This window comes from Anabrus simplex, chromosome 7 (genome assembly GCF_040414725.1).
Source record: "Anabrus simplex isolate iqAnaSimp1 chromosome 7, ASM4041472v1, whole genome shotgun sequence".
In the NCBI taxonomy this organism is placed as follows: Eukaryota; Metazoa; Arthropoda; class Insecta; order Orthoptera; family Tettigoniidae; genus Anabrus; species Anabrus simplex.
In genome coordinates, this window is record NC_090271.1 from 58623414 (window position 1) to 58646475 (window position 23062).

At 39.4% G+C, this 23062-nt stretch overlaps 1 protein-coding gene across 4 annotated transcripts in view; it reads left to right on the forward strand.

The window, feature by feature from the left end:
* Window positions 1-23062, forward strand: part of LOC136876901 (uncharacterized G-patch domain protein DDB_G0278987-like) — a 60281-nt gene that overhangs the window by 35232 nt on the left and 1987 nt on the right. For all 4 annotated transcript variants that reach the window (XM_068228486.1, XM_068228485.1, XM_068228487.1 and 1 more), the window contains exons 3-4: window positions 8488-8568; window positions 12675-12814. In XM_068228486.1, coding sequence (XP_068084587.1) covers window positions 8488-8568; window positions 12675-12814 — 221 coding nt within the window. The remainder of the gene's footprint in view (window positions 1-8487; window positions 8569-12674; window positions 12815-23062) is intronic.

Genomic DNA, 23062 nt, shown 5'->3' on the forward strand with positions numbered 1-23062 from the left:
TGTTATATTGTTCCCTAAATCATTTGCGTATATTAAGAAAAGTAACGCCAGGCTGAGTGGCTCAGACGGTTAAGGCGCTGGCTTTCTAACCCCAACTTGGCAGGGTCTATCCCGGCTCAGTCTGGTGGTATTTGAAGGTGCTCAAATACGACAGCCCCGTGTCGGTAGATTTACTGGCACGTAAAAGAACTCCCGCGGGACTAAATTCCGGCACCTCGGTGTCTCTGAAGACCTTAAAAAGTAGTTAGTGGGACATAAAACAAATAACATTATTATTAAGAAAAGTAACGGACAGATTACACTACCCTGCGCAATTCCCTTCCAAACTTTCTCTTCCTGTGATATATTATTTCCTACTTTGACTTTCTAAACCCTTGAATTTAGAAATGTTCTTATCCAACATAACCCGTACGTCCAATCCTATCCCCTCCAATTTCTTTAACAATATTCCATGTTCCACTCTATCAAAGGCTTTGGAAAGATCTATGGCTATGCAATCTAACAGGCCTCCTGAATCCAATTGATCTGATATGTCCTGCTGAAATCTCACCAGTTGTGCCTCACAAGAAAGTCTTTCTAAATCCATACTGGCTCCTCGTGAACCAATTTTTATCATCACATATCCCTCTGATATACTTTGCTATTAAACTCTTCAGTATTTTACAAACTATACTGGTCAGGCTGATTGGTCTGTAGTTCTCCGGTTTCCTTTCATCGCCCTTTCCTTTATAAATTGGTACGGTATTATAGATTTCTTCCATTCCTTTGGTATTACACTATTATTTATGACATAGTCAAAGATAAATTTTAAATGAGGTACTATGTATCACCCCATTGTCTTTAATACCTCCCCAGTAATTTGATCACTTTCTGCTGCTTTTCCTTGCCAAAGCAGTTGGATTTCTCCAAAAATATCTTCATTTGTGAATGAGAAGCTTCTTGTTTCCCTGTGTGTCTCTCCCTCTCTATCTTCTGTTACAGTTTCCAACTCCTGACAATCTGCTGAATCTCTGAATTCCCTACTAAATAGATTTACTTTCTCAGTATCTATTAAAGTGTTCACCCCCTTCTCCCGCCATTGTAGGAATTTGGATTCCTTTTCCTTTTTTATTCCTAATATATGAATATATCTTTTTCCGTTTCCCTTTGTGGTCATTATGCTCTTAAAGAATGTCATTCATATAATTCTCTTTTGCTTCCTTTTTCACTCTATTCAGTTCCCTCATTACCTGTTTTCTAGTTTCTCTATTCTCCCTACCCTCTTTGATTTTTCCTGTTTACTATTCTACATTTTCTTTTTAATTTTCTTATTTCCCTTGTATAATAAACAGGGTCTGAGGTCATTTTACCCTTAACAGGTACAAATCTCTTCTCTCCTTCCCAAATTATTCCTTTAAATTTAGCCCAAAGTGTATCCACATTACTCCCTTCACTTATCCAACAACTGAATTGTGATTTAAGGTAAGTCCCAAATTCGTCAACTTTAGCTTTTCTGTATAATTTCTTGTCATGTGTGAGCCTCTTATTAAGCATTTTTGGTAAGAGTCCTACATCCCTTATTGCAGCCTTATGGTCACCTATTCCTTCAATTACCTCAGTTTTATCAACAATTTCCCATGGTTTAACCAAAATACATCTAGCAAGTTATTGACGAGTCGGTTCTTGTACTAGTGTAAATCCTCCCTCCCAAATTAACTTATTTGCCAGTTTCTGTTCATGGGCTTCACTTGCAGCTCCATTCCATTCAACTTCAGGCAAGTACACTGACAGAGCAAATGCAACACCAAGGAGGAGTGGTCAGAACTTTATGCCAATTGCAGGGTAGACTGACGTCACTGAGGTATGCTCATGATGTGAAATGCGCCACTGTGTTGCGCACGTAGCGAACGATAAATGGGACACGGCGTTGGCGAATGGCCCACTTCGTACCGTGATTTCTCAGCCGACAGTCATTGTAGAACGTGTTGTCGTGTGCCACAGGACACGTGTATAGCTAAGAATGCCAGGCCGCCATCAACGGAGGCATTTCCAGCAGACAGACGACTTTACGAGGGGTATGGTGATCGGGCTGAGAAGGGCAGGTTGGTCGCTTCGTCAAATCGCAGCCGATACCCATAGGGATGTGTCCACGGTGCAGCGCCTGTGGCGAAGATGGTTGGCGCAGGGACATGTGGCACGTGCGATGGGTCCAGGCGCAGCCCGAGTGACGTCAGCACGCGAGGATCGGCGCATCCGCCGCCAAGCGGTGGCAGCCCCGCACGCCACGTCAACCGCCATTCTTCAGCATGTGCAAGACACCCTGGCTGTTCCAATATCGACCAGAACAATTTCCCGTCGATTGGTTGAAGGAGGCCTGCACTCCCGGCGTCCTCTCAGAAGACTACCATTGACTCCACAGCATAGACGTGCACGCCTGGCATGGTGCCAGGCTAGAGCGACTTGGATGAGGGAATGGCGGAACGTCGTGTTCTCCGATGAATCACGCTTCTGTTCTGTCAGTGATAGTCACCGCAGACGAGTGTGGCGTCGGCGTGGAGAAAGGTTAAATCCGGCAGTAACTGTGGAGCGCCCTACCGCTAGACAACGCGACATCATGGTTTGGGGCGCTATTGTGTATGATTCCACGTCACCTCTAGTGCATATTCAAGGCACGTTAAATGCCCACTGCTACGTGCAGCATGTGCTGCGGCCGGTGGCACTCCCGTACCTTCAGGGGCTGCCCAATGCTCTGTTTCAGCAGGATAATGCCCGCCCACACACTGCTCGCATCTCCCAACAGGCTCTACGAGGTATACAGATGCTTCCGTGGCCAGCGTACTCTCCGGATCTCTCACCAATCGAACACGTGTGGGATCTCATTGGACGCCGTTTGCAAACTCTGCCCCAGCCTCGTACGGACGACCAACTGTGGCAAATGGTTGACAGAGAATGGAGAACCATCCCTCAGGACACCATCCGCACTCTTATTGACTCTGTACCTGGACGTGTTTCTGCGTGCATCGCCGCTCGCGGTGGTCCTACATCCTACTGAGTCGATGCCGTGCGCATTGTGTAACCTGCATATCGGTTTGAAATAAACATATATTATTCATCCGTGCCGTCTCTGTTTTTTCCCCAACTTTCGTCCCTTTCGAACCACTCCTCCTTGGTGTTGCATTGTCACTGTCAGTGTATATACCCCAATTATTACCATATCATTATTACTGTTTTTATGAGTATAATCTATTATTTCCTCAAATATTTCCATGTCTCTTTTCTCTCTTCCAGGCCTATATGTTCCTATAATTCCCACCTCCTTCATATTATCACAAACTAATTTTATTCCTAATATTTCATCCCCTTCATCAGTAAACCATTCATGTGAACATTAAGTTTCACCAAGCTCGATAGCTGCAGTCGCTTAAGTGCGGCCAGTATCCAGTAATCGGGAGATAGTGGGTTCGAACCCCACTGTCGGCAGCCCTGAAGATGGTTTTCTGTGGTTTCCCATTTTCACACCAGGCAAATGCTGGGGCTGTACCTTAAGGCCACGCCATTTTATCTCGTCGGTCTCTATGGTAGACTGTATACCCTTCTGGAAATACTACTCTATTACCCACCCCTTCTCTCAACCACGATTCCACTCCTATCACCACATCAGTCTCATAAGATTCCATCAATGTACTAAATTTTAATTGTTTATTTACTACATTCTGACAGTTTACCAAGAGCAATCTCAGACCCCCTTCCTCCTTAAAACTTGACTGTTGCAATTGGGTAACATTTGACTCGTGAGTTGAGAACTTCCCTGGAACCCAGATCCTTGTACATAGATCTCGATTTAAGGATCTGAGTTTTCTGACAAGTTTCCCTGTATGTGCCAGTTTAGTGGTATGGGTTTTCTTACGGTATGTTTTAACGTTTCGAAGGAAAATCCAAAATTCTTAACAGATTTTTTTTTTTAGTTTCGTACCATAAAACAAAAAATATTAAACTAACAGTTTTGTATAATGCAATGAATTTTGTGCCATATCTTCACCCAAAAAATTAGTTTAATGAAAAAAACACAAATTTTCAAAATGTCATAAAATTTCCAAAATTGTTATAATCTTGAAATTGTTTTCACCAAGTTGAAGTATTTCATTCATAGAATGTTGTGAACTAGGATCTTCTAATTATCAAAAACAGAAAGTGAGCTAGACATAATTTTTGACAAAAGTTTAAAAATAATTAATCACCCGTGTTACAATGGCTATAAAAATAACAATAACAATATTCACAATATTAACAAAGTACTAGTTTACAACATTCCCACATTCATTAGCTTTAATTTAATTTATCATTGATTTTTCTATCTCAATTTTAAGGATATTTAAATTTATTTGAAATATGGGAATGTGTGCAAAAAAATTACATTCAAGAAAAACAGCACTGAAGTTTTAGAACTAAGTTATGAACATAACCCACTTATTTGGGCACCTAGAAACTTGCCTGCTCCATAGGTTGGACCCTCTTTTAGAAGTTGCTTGTCTTTGTTTTCTTCTGCCTCTCAAGTACTGCCTCCTCTGCTTTTGTTCTGCAGTACTTTGATTTGCACCTTTGTGTAATGGTACTGCATCAGCTTCAAGTACACCAGATGATGTGTACTTGCCAGGAGCAATTCCCATCTTCTTCAATATTTCTATTTCCACTCCGTTCTCCCAGTTGAAATGGCAAACAACATCCATCACTCCTAATTTTAAGGTATCAAGCCCCACATTTGTCTCCTTAGGACACCTTCTCCATACCATGGCATTGAATGACTCATTTTGAGTCAATCCATGCAAGGACTTAGCATTTCTGGATTAGTGAGTCGCTCATATATAGGCTTCACTGCTTGAAGAATGCCAAAGGACAGGCCTGGTTTGAATTAAAATTGTTCTATCTCATTATTTGCTTTAGCTCACTGATATGAGCACCAGCTGTCAGTTCCTACAGGACACCAATGGTAGGTGGGACAGTCCTTTGTTGCTGTCAAATGGTACAATGTGGCCCATATGCCATTTGACATGACGTGAATACCGCTTGTGTTGGAACGTAAAGCAATTGCAAATAATTTTGCATCTTATCGATGAGTGCTCCTGTCAGTTGGGAATTCATAATCACAGTTGCTGCAAAACAATGCAAGGGACATTCCCTAACCAAATCTCAGAATTTCTAGGTTTTTACAAAAAACTGTATTACAGCTGAAGCAACTAGGGAAAGCTAATGCAAATAATATACGTGTAAAGCACTCTATGTCAATAATGATATTGTAAATGTCACTAACACTATCAGATTCAATATTTACAGATGAAAGTTTGGACTGAGAATCACTAGAAAATGATTCCCTTACATTAGGCCTACTTTCAGTCTCACTATTTATAGATAGAACAAGTAACACTGACATTCACCGTGCTATGTCTGTTTCCATGAAAATTTCTCTTTTTCTTTGCTCTACATCGGCTTTTAGAACCCATTTTATACACACTCACAGAGAAACAAACTCTTTGGTCACAATGTGAAAGACCACTTGGCCACAAGGAAGGTTTGTTTATATCCGTTGCCTATCAATGGAATAAGTCTTTGGAATATACAAGTATTGACATCTGTTAGTCAGAACTATTAACTATGTACTCAGGAGGCAAGCCGCACCAATGAGGTAAATTTGAATAAGAATCTGACAAGATGTTTACATGTAAGCAGGACACTGCAGCCACGCCCCTTATCATGTGCACACGTGGCTATTTAAATCTTATTTTTGGATACTTACAGTTGGAATATATGTATGAATTATATCCCATTTTGAAGTAGAGACTTCAAGCTTTCATTTCCAGTGAAAAAATTAAAATGGCATTTTTGGGCGAAAAAAGGCGATTTCGAACGTTAATACATACCTTAAGTGCAGATCAGTTTGCAAATCTCTATTGATAATGGTAGAAATTTGTCTACAGAGAGTTGCTTTTCCATTACCATTCAGATGTAACCCAAGTCTAGTGAACATTTGCCTGCCAAGACCTAAAGCATCTACTACATAGACATTTCTAAAACTCGTACATAATCTCTTGATTTTTATATTTACATCATGTACAGCTTTGTTCACACACAAGTCCTCTAAAAGGTCATACCTGGGAGGCACGTTAACTACAATTACTTTTGAGTCAGGTAGTTTGGAAATCTTATCTCTGAGGGTCGTAATTAGTTCCTCACCTTCATTTGCAGCAATGTCATTTGTACCACTCACAATCACCACATAATCCACAGGATCACAACTTGAAAAGACGTCTTCAGTTTTGGCACCTGGTTTTATTAGTCATAAAACCAGTTTCTGGATTCTGCAGCCTGACGCCTTCTGCCATACCCCGCCCTTGACTGTCTGTGTAGAGATGAACTTTTGGCGATCTTGACTTTCGGTTGGTTTTCTTCTTCTGTAGGTTACCTCCACTGGATTTAAAATTATTTGGAAAACTTGATGAGTCTTCTGGAACTTGTTGCAATTACTTAAATCTATTTTGGCATTGCAAAGAGTTTTTTCCCAGTTTTAAGTTGTACGTAGTTTCTCCCATATGTTAAACATTAGGCCTAAAATGGCTACGCGTCATTTCAGTCTATAGCGATCTTTCTTCTCCAATGTCTTATCTTCCAGTTTCTTTATTCTGTCCTTTAAGCTTTAATTTTCAAGTTTCAGAGCACATAAGTCTTCTAGCAGCACTCCTAAAATCTTATAGTTTTGTAAGTCTTTCTTGTTCTGCCTCACTATCAGTTTGTTTACACTCGGGACACAGCCATACACTTTCTTCAGTATCAGTACTACTACAATATTTGCACAACAAAAATGGTACCATTCATCACACTTATGATACAGAATCCCATTTTTTACTACTCTTCTGCATTTGCCACACATATCACTGCATCTTACACCATTATCCACTACGGATATCACAGACTCGCACACAGTAGTCGCCATCTTGTAACCCTGAATGGGGGCTCATCCGGGATATGAACCCGGGACCTGAGACTTCTAACTCACTGTTAGATGGCTCTTAAATTGTTAAGTAGGCTGATGGATCCCTCAGTCCAGCCCTTGGATCCAGGTAGGAAAACTGACCTAGTCCCCCGATAAGAGACAGGCTTGCTACCCCTAGACCATGGGGCCAATTTTTGTTACTGTATATCTTAGTGTTCTTTCAATGGTGCTTTTATTCTACCTCAAAACATATGTATTTATAGATGAATGAAAAGAATTAAGTGTATTAAAACTTGAAATGCATATGACCGGTCATACATCAGGAAAGTCATTCATTTAATTTCTGCTTGAGTAACTTTCCTTCATATTCTTCCTGAATATTTGGCATTATACATGAGGCTTCTTCTGAAGTGATCACTCCAAAGATTGGTTTGTATCAGTTCTCAAGGTTGGTTGTTCACTAGCTCTTCAGCATTAGGCAACTGTAACAGGACTTCTAACCTGTTATTTGACTGATGTATGAGAGCCATGGTCATCCTCTGAAATTCGTCTGTTCCACACAACCTTCCAAAAATATGTGGAGAAAACTTTTGTGCCTTAATACTGTACATCTTTTGTCTAGTTCTCTCTTTGGGTAGGAATATTCCTTAAACATGGGCTCTCCCCAATCCTCAAATTTTTCATCGTTCACATAATGATGGGGAGAGAGGATCTGCTTTTTGTAGACAATTCAAAGATTTTTGTCCCTCGGACAACTGATGTTTTGAATCCTTTAGTTCACACCTTTGTTACGGTAACGTGATACCTTGACATTACTAATAGCCCGTTACTCTGTATAGACTATCTACGGATATTGTTGCACTGTATGGGGGTGAAGGTTTGAAATTCATAATTTTATTTACATGTTTTTCCATTTTCACTTGGCTTGAACACAGATTAATTTTGTTAACCTGATAAAGACAACTGGCAATCATTAGTGCATTGTAAGATGTACTGATACACAAGTTATTTTGAGCTTAAGGTAACAAAATCATTTGAAACGGTCGTTAAGAAGGGAGCTAGTATCTGAAGTATCTTAAGTTTTTCAGTCTGTTGAACATTAATTGTAACACTATAACATACCTGTGAAGAAACAGCCTATTGAACAGAATGAAATGTTTTTATCAAATCCCACTTTCTTATATTGATGGAAATTGTTTAGAAATTTAAAATGTGATTTGATAGAATCTGATGATCTTCCAAGAATAAAACATGTCATTCTTTGTTTACTAGTGTTTTTTTTTTTTTACAGGTATGTTATAGGTGTAATTAGTGTCTGAAAAAGTTTGAAGTTACAAACATGAAAAATGTTTCTTAGCTGTTCAGTTTACCATTATATATTTCAAGACTTCCTGTTACAGTAATTCACTATCAGGGTGCTCACTCACAAGTAATGTCACAATTGACATTTTAAATGTCAGTTGAATGTAGCAATCTAATTTGAACTAATATGATGTAGGTATTTTGAATAATTTCTGTTTCAGCAACTAGGAATCCAGTTGCTGTACTATCACATAAGGTAGAAACCAAGATGAAAATAAGACATGAAGATGATGTTGATGATGGTATGTTACCTTTATTTAATAAGTTAGTGGTTATATTTTAGAACTGTTAATTATTCAATGCTTTTTTCTTTTTTTTTGGTAGCAAAATTGTATTTATAAATTATTTGGTTGTAAGATGTGCTGGTACAAAACTAAAATATCCTGGTTCTGATGAAACTCTGCCTGAGGCACTGTTTAACCATTTACTTATAAAAGCTTGGTCAGATGCCAGCATGTTTGTGATTATTTCTTACTCTGACAATCCCATTCTAGGAAGAATGTAGGCCAGAGGAGAAACTTGAGATTTAATACATTGTTATAGTTTGTCTGTAAAGACATAGTGCAGTTTCAGATCTGTATAACTTCAAAACAAAACAATGCAACCCACACCAAATTGAAGATAATCTCTTTAAAATTTACGTACAGTGGCTTAAAAAAATATTGGTCTGCCCATAGCCGTGGTATGAACGGAACAGTAGAGTAAAAATAATGGTACATATAATGGAATTACACGTATGTAGATAATATGTACGACAGTCAAGTACATCAGTAGGTTGAATTTGGATCCAAGGAGATTCACGCTGTTTGCTAACAAACCAGTAATACAACAGCGTGAGTCATTACACGCCAAAGAAGTATTGGTCTAGTAAACGATATCATCGTGACATCGTGCTATCGCAAGTCGGGCTCATTGTGTCTGTGCTGACACGTTGGAAGGTAATATTCAGCATTGTTTCCACATTCAACTAGCAATGGAAAGGAAAATGAAAGAAACAACCATGGAAGAAAGGAGGACTGCAGTGCGACTATTTCAAAACGATAAATCTTTCAAGGACATAAGTGAAATTAATGGAAGTGCTGTTACAACTGTTAAAAATATTGTGTGCAGGTGCAAAAGAAAAAAAGACAATAGAAAATAGACCAGGAAGTGGCCGGCCTTCGAAGTTATCAGTACAATACAAATGGCAAATGGTGCGTGAAGTGGCCCAAAATCCTCAAATAAGTGCGCCGAAGATAGCTACTGCGTTGCAACAAGATGTAGAAGTGCAAGTGTCATCTGAAACCATCCGAAATGTGCTACGTGAAACATCAGTGAGCAGAACAGCCCATAGAAAACCGTACAGCAGTAAGGCTAACAGGAAGAAGATGTTTGCATACGCTAAAGAGCACAAAAATTACAGCTATGAGGATTGGAAGAGAGCTGTTTTTACCGAGGAGAGTAAATTGACCCTCTTCAGCTCAGACAGACGAGTGACTGTGTGAAGGAAAACTAATTCTGAACTTGAAGAGAAGAATCTGACAGCTACTGTGAAGCATGGAGGTGGTTCCCTTGATGTTGTGGGGTTGCATGAGTGTGAATTGTGTAGGTGAATTAGCCTTAATGAAGGGACTATGGATCACAAAGCATACATGAACATCCTCAAGACATATCCTCCATCAAATGTACAAAAAAAAATGGGACTCTCAGCAAAGTATACGTTTACGCAAGATAATGACCCCAAACATACAGCCCTGAACACGAATTTCAACAGACCAATACTTTTTTGAGCCACTGTATAACTATTTAAGCAGTGGAGCAGGTGGAGCGACTGGAAATGTACATGCAACAGAATGAACGTAGAACGAGACTCCAGTCGAGATATGGCATGTGCAAAGAAAGGTTCAGTGCATTTTGTGGCTGACAAAATTTGAGTTAGTCACATACTTCGTGACCTTGGCAAGGTACTTTCACCCTATCAACACGGAATTAAAATGTAGAGGACTTTGATACTTTCTGCACTGTTGGTGCACACTGGCACTTCTCATGATGTCGAGCAAGCTGTGTGATTTAATATAATATGTTAATATTATTTATTATATTGGGACTAGTTTTGACCCTTGTACTGGGTCATCATCAGCCTTAAATTATGTATGGAGAAGAACATTAAATGTAACTTGAAAACACCTGATATACCCCTATTGGCATGTCCTGAAGCATCCTTGTTGACAGTGATAATCACTATGGATGATTTGTGTGATGTGATGGTTACATGAACAGTGATTTGAATCAGACAAGAAGCTTGCAGGAGTTTTGATGAGAGCCCCAAATAACACTGCAGAAACACTGCAAAAACACTGCAGGAGCTGCTGAGGGGTGCCAATTAAATCTCTCCTATTTCTGCTTCCTGTGTCCTAGATTACAAATGTAGCTCTCTCTGCATGTGTCTCTTCCATGGAGGGGTCAGTTCCTCCCCCTCCTCTTCCTCCCTGGTATAGCGGCAGCTTCCTAAAGCCATTCTCTGGTTGGAGGGAGGCTTCCTTCCTCATGTGGACCTCATCCTAATGGTGCCCTACTATAGTTCCCTGCCAGTTGGTGGCAGGTGCTGATGCCCTAGTGTAGTCCCAGTCCCAATAGAAACAGACACCTGTTTCACAGAGTAGTGCTGGCAGGCCATGAAGCCTGCTGGGTAGTGACCTCAGAATGTCAGGGATCATCCTCTCCCATCTCTGCCCTTGGCATTGTCCTGCTCTGTGCCAGAGTGGTAGGTCCTTTGGAGGAGGATAAGAGTGGCAAAGATTTTATCGGCTTCCCATCGCCAGCAGAAGGGCATGCAATATCAGAAAGCATCAATATGTCTCTATCAAAGAAAGAAGTTAATGGATGGGTAATGATAACCCTACTGTCACCCCTGATTTCAAATTTTAGTTCATCCTGATCAGTCTTGAGCACACTGTCATTCTGTTGGTATGAAAGTCAGAGCCAAGAATAGCTACTATGCATGATTACAGGGTTAAGCTGGGGAGCACATCCAGTAACTGTACAAACAGAAACTCTGCTTTGATTGATACGTGTGGTGCAGTTTCTGCCTGCTTCCAACCAGAAACATAAAATTTAAAATAAGCTATAACACACATATGGCATAGCTCCATCAATCTGATGGCAAGTAACAGCTGAAACTGAGAATCTCTAATGAGAGGTGGACAACCATCATCCTCTTCATGGTCATGAAATAGTACAACAGCATCTCAGGTCACTGAGGAGTTTAATAACACCAAGGCAGGAGGCAAGAGTGGTGAGAACAAAAGAATACTCTCATCTGATGGAAAAAGTATTGTGAAATGAAGAAAGACTGGCAACATTTATTAGTCTTGCAAAGCAGTGTTCATACACATCAGCTTACTGTTCTGCTGTATTCAAAACAAACTTCTAAAACCTCGGAGGAAGGCATGCAAAGAGCTGGATATCGTAGACAGATTTTAATGTTCATATCTTTGCTTGCTCTAAGACAACCTGGATGTTAATTATCAGAAGAATACCACCTTATTTCATCGTAAGATTTTTTTTAGTGATGTATACCAGTTAAGTTGGCTGTACTGTAGAAAATTTCCTCACATAAGTTGTGTATATTATAATGCTTAATTATCAATCTGTCCTTTAAATTTAATTTAAGTGGTTATTTACTAATACCTATCTATTGAAATTCTATATGTAGTCCCAGGAAGTACTACAAATAACTAAGACCGTCAGCAGGATTTGTTGCATGTAGCAGCACTAATTGAACTAATCCATAGGAAATCTGTTATCTGGCACTAGTACAGAAATAAGTAACATTCAGTTGTAAACAGCAGTTCCATTCTCCTAATGAGAATAAAATGCAACTGTGGTTCATTTGGTAAATTTTTGAAACACTGAAGACTTCCCATGGCCACCAGTTTACTAAATAAGGAAAGTAAATTTAAGTTGTCAAGTAAGTGATAATTTGTTTATATTATTCAGTCAATAGAATTTGCAACATCGTCATCTGCAGTTTCCAGCTGTTGGCCTATGAAGTTCAATATATGAATCTTGCTATTACATTTGTGATCTCCAGAGGCTTACAACTTTAGGCATAGTGTGGTAACAGCAGGAGCCTCACTTGTAACAAAATTAAGATCAACCTGTCTGAGAAATGCAAATGGACCTGTTGTATTGTCTTTAATTTTTCCCTGCCCTCCATAGTGGATATTTAGCTTAAGTCTTTCGTGTTAATATTTGCTAGTCTCTTCTTCACAAGTGCCATTACTGTTACACCTTACAATCGATCAGTTTGTACTTCATTGATCTAGAGAACTGTGAACAAAAATCATAAATTCAGTTTGTTTTGTAGAATCGTCATTCCACTCGAGCGCCACAGATACTTCTGCTTCTGGTAGCTACACGTGCAGTTCGGATGTTTCATCGGACTCTTCAGAGAGTGACAGCTCTATTGATAGTGATGCCAGCCCACGAGCCAGAAGGAAACGGAAAGTAAGAGCTTAAGATTTCTAGCTATACACTAAAATTTATTAAAGTGAAAATAAGCCCAGATTTTTTGTTCAGGTCTATCACTTGAGTATTCGTATCGGTTGTATTCTTGAGTGTTTATTAAGTGTTAAAGTAAAGCAGTTGACGTGGAAGTTTTCATTCAGGACAGGGGAATAACATTTGTTACATGGGCCCACATGCCAAAATAAAAATTTGGGCCCCCTCTAAAATGCTAAACCTATAACATAATGTAATCAGGTAGAAATAATGGAATATATTGGAAAGTTTTATGAACAAAGGGCGTATCTGTTATTAGAAGATTAAAAAATAATGTTAATAGGTTTTATGGTTTTATTGTTGAATGACTAAGCAGCTGAACTGCCAACCATTGTACCACTTACATCTTTGTATGTACGAAGGCGTTTTTTTTTTTTTCCAACCTCCGATCGCACAGGTAAAGAACCACACAAGCTGTTGGAACTGTTCGCACTTGAAGGTGACTGTGAAAGTCCCCTCTTCCCGTGGTCACAGCCAACTTCCTCACACCAGTGTGAGCCGAGGTATTGGCACGGAAACATGGCCGCTACTATTGACGCTCCTGCCAAATGTGAGGTGCGTAGTGTGATAAGTTTCCTTCAAGCAGAGGGGAATAGTGCAGCTAACATTCATGAACGAATGAGTCTAGTATACGGTCCAAACGTTATGAGTGATGGAGTTGTGCGTAAATGGTGCAAGAAGTTCAAAGAAGGCCAGACCGATGTTCACGATGAAGGGGGGCAAGGACGCAAGTCTGTCGCTACAGATGACATTGTTCACGAAATTGACCAAGAGGTTCGCAAGAACCGAAGGTTTACCATAAGCGAGTTGTGTGAGAAATTTCCTGTAGTTTAAAGGTCATCTGTTTACAAGATCCTAACAGAACACCTGCGCTACAGGAAATTGTGCGCCCGATTGGTTCCGAAGATGTTGTCTGATGACCACAAAAGTCGCTGGATGGCAGCAGCGTTGACGTTTCTTACTCATTATGACTGGCAATGAGACTTGGGTTTCATACGTCACCACCAAAACAAAACAATCACGTCAATGGATGCACACGCACTCACCAAACAAACTGAACAAGTTTAAACAAACCTTCAATGAAAGGAAGATGATGGCTAGTCTTTTGGGACCAAAAAGGTGTGTTGCTTGTTGAGTTCATGGAACGGGAGTCTACGATCAATGCAGCTGTTTATTGCCAGACTTTATGACGACTGCGGAGGGCCATACAGAACAAACGAGACATGCTGACGTCTGGAATCCTCTTCATTCAGGACAACGCACACCCTCACAGTGCTCGTGTCACCCAACAACTTCTGCAGGAGGAATTTTGGTGGACATTTTTGACCATCCACCGTACAGTCCCGATTTAGTGTAGAGTGACTTCCACCTCTTCCTGGGACTGAAAGTGGCTGGGAGGGCAGTGGTTCCAGGAGGATGAAGATCTTTAAACCAACGTTCAGGCCTATCTGAACTCTCTAGCGGCAACATACTGTGCAGAGGGGATCGAAAAGCTTGTTCACAGGTATGACAAATGCCTCAACCTCCATGGTGATTATGTTGAAAAGTAACCACATTTGTACCTAACAATTGGTAATAAATTCATTTGTATATGTACACTTATCTTTCGTTTATAACCCGGAGGTTGAAAGAAAAAAAGAAAGCCCTCGTATTAACTCTTAATTGCTTTAATTTTTCGTTGCCATTATAAATTTGTCGAATAAACTTGTGACAAAAGTGAAATGTTCTGAAAATTCAGTGCATACATAAAGTATAATTTTCTTACTGAAATATATTTTTGTATCAATTTTCATTGCTGTAATTATTTTTAAATAATTTCGTGCAGGTCTTCTGAGGAATGTGTTGTGATGTTGCAAGAGACTGAAAGAGCAGCATTGTTTACTGCTGTGCTGTGTTACACAATAAACTGCTGCTAGATGCAACTAAGTGGCAATTCCTCTACATCAAATAGAATCCATTGATTCTAGAAACCTGCCTGAACCTTTCTGATCATGCCCGTGCTGAGTGACATTAGCCTATAAATTTTACTGTTTTTCAAAAGGTCTGCAGGGCCCCCTCAAGGTCAGGGCCCACCTGCATTGCAGGCCCTAATGTTATGCCCCTGCAGAAGGATGTTTTACTACTGTTTACTAGAACAAATAACCTCAACTGTTGAACATAGATGTGTGAAGGGTGGGACTTAACACACAAAATATAAAACAGAAATTGATTCAAAACTGTTTTCTTTTAGGTACCGGTACTGACTGAAACAGAAGAGATGAGAGTTGAAGTAACATAATTCTGAATGTAGATTGCTCTACCATATGACTGGAATGTAACTCCTGGTAGTCTATAGCCAGGTATACTCCATTTTAGAGTAATGGTGAATCAGTGTTCTCCCCCAGAAATTTGTCAACCAGGTGGCAGGAATGAGTAACTGGGTGGAGAAAACTACATAAACAATAACATTTAAATTTGTTCCCCCTTGGGCATTAACAATATCAGGCAGTAAATCAGTCAATCAATCAGTCACTACTGATCTGCATTTATGGCAGTTGCCCAGGGGGCAGATTCCAATCTGTTGTTTTCCTAGCCTTTTCTTAAATGATTGCAAAGAATCTGGAAGCTTATTGAACATCTCCCTTAGTAAGTTATTCCAGTCCCTAACTCCCCTTCTTATAAATGAATATTTGGCCCAATTTGTCCTCTTCAATTCCAACTTTATCTTCATATTGTGATCTTTCCTACTTTTAAAAACCACTCAAACTTATTAGTCTACTGATGTCCTCCCATGCCATCTCTCCACTGACAGCTGAGAACATACCACTTAGTCGAGCAGCTTGTCTCCTTTCTCCCAAGTCTTCCCAACCCAAATTTTGCAACATTTTTGTAACGCTACTATTTTGTCAGAAATTACCCAGAACAAATCGAGCTGCTTTTCTTTGGATTTTTCCAGTTCCTGAATCAAGTAATCCTGGTGAGGGTCCCATACACTGGAACCATATTCTAGTTGGGGTCTCACCAGAGACAAATATGCTCTCTCACCTTTACATCCTTCCTACAACCCCTACATACCCTCATAACCATGTGCAGAGATCTGTACCCATACAATCATATTTATGTGATTACCCCAATGAAGATCTTTCCTTATATTAATACCTAGGTATTTACAATGATCCCCAAAGGGAAATTTCACCCCATCAACGCAGTAATTAAAACTGAGAGGGCTTTTCCTATTTGTGAAACTCACAACCTGAGTTTTAAACCCGTTTATCACCATACCATTGCCTACTATCCATCTCGCAACATTATCAAGGTCATTTTGCAGTTGCTCACAATCATGTAACTTATTTATTTCTCTGTACAGAATTGCATCTGCAAAAAGTCTCTGATTCCACTTCTTTACACATATCATTGATATATATGAGAAAACATAAAGGTCCAATAATACTGCCTTGAGGAATTCCCCTCTTTATTATTACAGGGACAGATAAAGCTTCACCTACTCTAATTCCCTGAGTTCTAGTTTCTAGAAACAGAGCCACCCATTCAGTCACTCTTTTGTCAAGACGAATTGCACTCATTTTTGCCAGTAGTCTCCCATGATCCACCCTATCAAATGCCTTAGACAGGTCAATAGTGATACTGTCCAATTGACCTCCTGAATCTAGGATATCTGTTATATCTTGCTGGAATCCTATAAGTTGAGCTTCAGTGGAATAACCTTTCCTAAACCCAAACTGCCTTCTATCGAACCAGTTATTAATTTTGCAAAACATGCCTTATATAATCGGAAAGAATGCTTTCCCAAAGCTTACATGCAATGCATGTCAAACTGACTGGCCTGTAATTTTCAGCTTTGTCTATCATCCTTTCCTTTGTATAGAGGGGCTACTAAAGCAACTCTCCATTCATTTGGTAAAGTTCCTTCATGCAAATAATAATCAAACACGTACTTCAGATATGGTACTATATCCCAACCCATTGTCTTTAGTATATCCCCTAAAACCTTATTATTCCAGCTGCTTTTCTAGTTTTCAACTTTTGTATCTTACTGTAAATGTCATTGCTATCATAGGTAAATTTTAATACTTCTTTAGTATTAGTCACCACCTCTATCTGGACATTATTCTTGTAACCAATAATCTTTGCATGCTGCTTTTGAAGATCCTCGCATACACACTCCCCTTGTTCATTAATGATTCCTGGAATGTCCTTGAAACCTGTTTCTGCCTTAAAATACCTATACATACTCTTCCATTTTTCACTAAAATTTGTATGGCTGTCAATTATGATCATCATTAGCTGACTTTGCTAGATTCAACTTCCTAGTAAGTTCCTTAAATTTCTCCTTACTTGCACAGCCATTTCTAACTCTTTCCAACCTGCGCCTCCTTAGTCTCTATGCTTCTATTATAATATAGTGGATCTTTACCATTCCTTACCACCTTTAAAGGTATAAACCTATTTTCACATTCCTCAACAATTGCTTTAAACCCATCCCAGAGTCTGTTTACATGTTTATTTACAGTTTTCCACCGATCATAATTAGTTACTTACTAAAAACTCCCTCATGCTTGTTTTATCAGCCATATGGTACTGCCTAATAGTCCTTATTTTAATATCTTCCTTTCTTTCACATTTATTTTTAATTACCACAAAAACAGCTTTGTGATCACTAATACCGGTACCATCTATTACTTCAGTTTCTCTATAGAGCTCATCTGGTTTTACCAGCACCACATCCAGAATATTCTTCCCTCTAGTTTGTTCAATCACTTCCTGAATCAGGTGCCCTTCCCATATTAACTTATTTGCCATTTGTCAGTCATGCTTCGTGTCGTTCGCATTACCTTCCCAATTGACATTTGGTGAATTGAGCATTAACTATATAACTGAATTGTTTTAGTGTTATCACAAACAAGACATAAAGAGTATTTTGAACTTCTATTGTTCCACAGATTGTTCATAATCGTGTAACACCAGGGCTTACCACTCGGTTTCTGTGGAATGCCATACAGGTTTGAAACATCATGAGGAATAGGGCTCACATGCAATTCCATACTACTCCAGACACTGCTCGCACAACACTACGTGATAGTTAAGCTACACATTTGAACTTCAATCTAATTGATTCAATTATGCTGACAATAATGAAGATTTATCATTTAAACAGTTTTACAGTATTTATGTTTCAATTTGGAGCACCCAATGACTCAAATATGCATTAATATTATGTAACTAGCATATGTCTAGGTTATGTTAGCTGGGCAGCTTATAAAAACAGCAGGGCAGTGCGCCCATATAAAAAGTTCCTAGGGAGAACACTGAATCATCAGGTGAAAGAGTTTCTTAAACACACATTAAATCCATGTTGTCTTTAAGTGAAGGTTTATTTGCATTGTTCATGCCTTCTGTGTCAAACAAGTGTTCTCAAAACATGTACTAAAGGTTTTGTTGACAGGTTCTGTAAAGAGCTGGAATATGACTATATCCCAAAAGTGGTACTGAAAGTTCCAAGTACCCTGGGGCACTGCCTGGAAGAATTGACTCAACTCTGAAAGAGTGACTGATATAACATTACAAGTGGTGAAATTCATTTTTTAGGGTCTGTAATGACTACAATGATCAAAAGAAGAATCTGTGTCGATCTATCCAATATAGATAATTTAATAATCTCTTAGATTATTTTACACATAATTGTGGAATATCTTTCTGCTCCATGAGCCATCATCGGCCATAAAACTTCATAACTGACAGATGTATTTTGCCATGTAAGAATTATTTATACAACTTTTGTGATATGTACTTTGCCCACTTGTGATTTTTTAGCTGATGACGCATTAAGCATCGAAACCAGTACTAATAATATAATAAATAATATGTTGTGAACACCTGTATAACACATTTTGTATTGAAAAGGTTGAACCTTCCTGTAATTCTAATTGTGAATCTCAGTTCAATACAGGAAAATGAAGTTTTTAACTTATAAAGATAAGAACGAAGAATTCATATGTAACCTATGTTAGTTAAAATCCACAGCCTGTTTCCAGTCATTTGACTGGGTCAGGAGTGGAATGAATGAAACCCAATCTAACAGTGAGGATAGGAATTGTGCTGGCTGCCAGAGCCTGTCACCCTCCTGGGGCAATGATTAATGACTGACAGGTTAAATGAGATGATATTGGAGATCATTGCTGGAATGAAAGATGACCAGGAAGATCAAAGTACCTGGAGGAAAAACTTGTTCTGCTTCTGCTTCGTCCAGCACAAATCTCACATGGAGCAACTGGGATTTGAACACAGAACCCAGCTGTGAGCGGCCTTCACCGAGGTTATACATATTAAAATTATTCTGTTTAAAACTAGTCTTCAACAATTAGTGAAGTAGAGGGACCTTAACCCCTAAAAAAAAAAAAAAAAATTGTGTGGCTATTTCTAGTAGTGCAGCCCTTGTAAGGCAGATCCTCCGATTGGGGTGGGCAGCATCTGCCATATGTAGGTAACTGCATGTTATTGTGGTGGAGGATAGTGTTGTGTGGTGTGAGTTGCAGGGATGTTGGGTGTCCCCAGCCCTCGGGCCATTGGAATTAACCAATGAAGGTTAAAATCCCCGATCCGGCCGGGAATCGAACCCGGGACCCTCTGAACCGAAGGCCAGTACGCTGACCATTCAGCCAACGAGTCGGACACCTTAACCCCTTATAAAGTTACAGAGATGGAAATGGTATATCTTTGAAGCTGAAGATCTCTGACTTACTTCTATGGATGACTCGGCCCAAATCAGTTCTTTTCTTTCTAGAGAGTTTGAAACGGTCTGATCTCTTTCTGCTTGAGAGCAAATAGTCTTAAATTTCTGCTGCATTCTAGTGGATATTTGTTCCTGTACAGGATGTTATGTATAAACAGATACCGGTAGTGTAAATCAGTCTTACACTGATATGCATATTGAAATGATCCGGTGAGGATTCCTATAATTCATTCAATGATTTAAACTTCTTAAGACTAGTAATACCGAGCTCGATAGCTGCAGTCGCTTAAGTGCAGCCAGTATCCAGTATTCGGGAGGTAGTAGGTTCGAACTCCACTGTCGGCAGCCCTGAAAATGGTTTTCCGTGGTTTCCCATTTTCACACCAGGCAAATGCTGGGGATGTACCTTAATTAAGGCCACGGCCGCTTCCTTCCCATTCCTAGCCCTTTCCTGTCCCATCGTCGCCGTAAGACCTACCTGTGTCGGTGCGACGTAAAACAACTAGCAAAAAAAAAAAGACTAGTAATTGCATGGCAAGCTGTCATTTTAAGATACAATATTGCATGGCGCAGAAGCATGGCACAGTGCATTTTTAGGAAATGTGAAGCAGTAATTCTAAACAAATGAGGTGATGAAGCACTACAGCACACTGAGCTGTGTGAAATGAGTGCAAGGTGTGTAAAACCAAGTAATGGACAACAAAGTCTTGGTTCATACCATACTCTATTTTTCATGAAATAATCCCATTAACGTGGGATTTGTGTGAAATCTTTTAACTATTGTTTCCAGTTCTTCTACTCAAAGTTTCAGAGGCAACAATTACCCTAGATCACCTAGTTTTTATTGCATTGTAAAACAAATGCATGCAAATAAAAATGTCTCTTTTTTTTTTTCCATATAAAATATGGAAAGTCTCTTCTAGATTAGTAGACTATACTATAATCTATCAGCTTTATTGTCCATATTGATGAATTAAGAATGCAAGTATGAAGAATGAGATTTCCACCTAATCAATACTTTATTACAAAATGTTTAAAGTTATCTACATTGAAACAGTACCGGTTTTGACCTGTAAAAAGATCAGCTGTTGGTGAACCTGCTTAATAGCGATTGTACATAAAACATTACTAAAACTAATTTAACAAGAATGCCTTATTCTAATATAATATTACTATTAAGATGTATACTTATGGTACAATATGGGGCTTAGACTCGTTGGAATTCCATTCAAAAATCTGTGCTGTTGCCAACATTATGTCAAACAATATACATATATACATTTGGTGCACTAAAGGCCTTTGGCTTGCCGGAGTCCCTTGAATGCCACACACTACAAAAATTGTATAACAGAGATTGAAAATACAGTTCCTATAGAATAGAGGATCACTGAAGTTTCGGTGTCAAGTTGAAACGTCTATGCAGCATGTCGGCACTCTGTTGTCTTAAATAGTACCATTAGTACCATTACGTGCTGAACACCATGGGTCATTACTTGTGACTAATACCACCATTACGTGATGAAAACCATGTGTAGACTTTACTTGAGATTAGTAGTACTACATGTGCCTGGTTAACCTTTCAGAGCAATAATCACTACTACTTAAGGAACTTGAACTGCTACAGCCTCCAGCTGGGCCTGTGATTAGTATCAACGGGAGAGGATTACTATGGGAATAGTGCCATTATATGGAAAACACTATGGGTCTGTTGCGTGTGGGTGGTGTCATGTGATATACTGTTGGTCTACATTGCCTATGATTAGTACCACTATGTGAACACCAATATACATAGCCTACGATTAGTTCCACTAAGTGAGGAACACTACGGGAATACCGGTGCCTGTGATTATTCTCGCTACGTGTCTGCACTGCTTGTGGGTAGTACCCTTAAGTGCAAAACACCATGGGTTTGTTACTTGTGAATGGTGCCATTGTGACATACCATGGGTCTACATTACCTGTGATTAGTACCACTGTAGGAGGAACACCATGGTTCTGCTTTACTAGCGATTAGTATCATGTGAGGGGCCAGTGACCTGGAATTTGGACCCCTTTAGATAAGAATCATCCCAATCATTAAGGCATTGTGAATTTGATCCACTGATTGTTTTTGTTTCACAATAATTTTCATTGTGTGGTCAGTCCTCAGCCCTAAGGCTGGTTGGATCCTCAACAGATCCGCCATCAGCTGTCATAGATGGCCTAGGCATCATTGAAGAGGCGTACTAGGGAAATGAGTGAGGTAGTTTCCTGTTGCTTTCCTCACCAAGCCAGAAGTTGCTATTACATATCAGTCTGCCAAGCCTGCTGAAATACATTCATCAACCAACCCTATGAGCAACATTTTCACACCATTCATAACAGGGACTGGCTGCATGAGGATTGGTATTACGAGCATTGCACACACCTTAGTCACTTTCATATTGTCAAAGCCAAGGATAAGACACAGGTCAATGAAAGTAACAAATTTTTTCATTATCATTAGTTTTATACCAAGCTCGATAGCTGCAGTCGCTTAAGTGCGGCCAGTATCCAGTATTCGGGAGATAGGTTCGAATCCCACTGTCGGCAGCCCTGAAGATGTTTTCCGTGGTTTCCCATTTTCACACCAGGAAAATGCTGGGGCTGTACCTTAAGGCCACGGTCGCTTCCTTCCAGCTCCTAGCCCTTTCCTGTCCCATCGTCGCCATAAGACATATCTGTGTTGGTGCGACGTAAAGCCAATAGCAAAAAAAAAACCATTAGTTATATATTCTAGTCAGTGGATACATTTTGAAGTTCAATTCCGTTGCACCCCGTGCCATTAGAGGCTGATGACCTAGCTGTTACGCCCCTTTAAACAATCATAATAATCTTCTGTGCAGGGAAGCAGCTCTGTTACGAGAATACAGGATGATAGGAAACCTGGGTGTACCAATTCACGAAGACCTACCTGACCTCAATAGGAAGCGGCTAAAATCCAAATATCCACAAATAAATTATGCTCAGAGATTAACAGTATTTTTATGCATATGCCCAGTTGAACGCTAGCCCCCAGCTTTGGTCTTAATTGAAGATAAACGACTCTGCACCTAGGTTTAATCTACCATGGGAAACTTGGACTGTTCTTAACAGGATTCAGACCATTGAATAGGAGCTAAATCCCCTTATAAGTAAGACAAAATTCCATCTCCTAATAGTCTGACTGTGCTGCTCCCATAGTCTATTCAGCACATTGGGTCTGAATGTAAGACAAGGGCATATCAAGGAGACTTTAATAACTAAAAAATAATATACAGTTTAATAAAAGAACTATAGTTAATTGGACTGTCTTAGGTTTACCTTCCTTATCACCTCCTGAATCTCCACCTTGCTTTTGTCCATAGAAGACACACTTGTTTGATATTTATAGAAAGTGTCTTGTACTTTGTGTACAATGTAGTAATAATAATAATAATAATAATAATAATAATAATAATAATAAT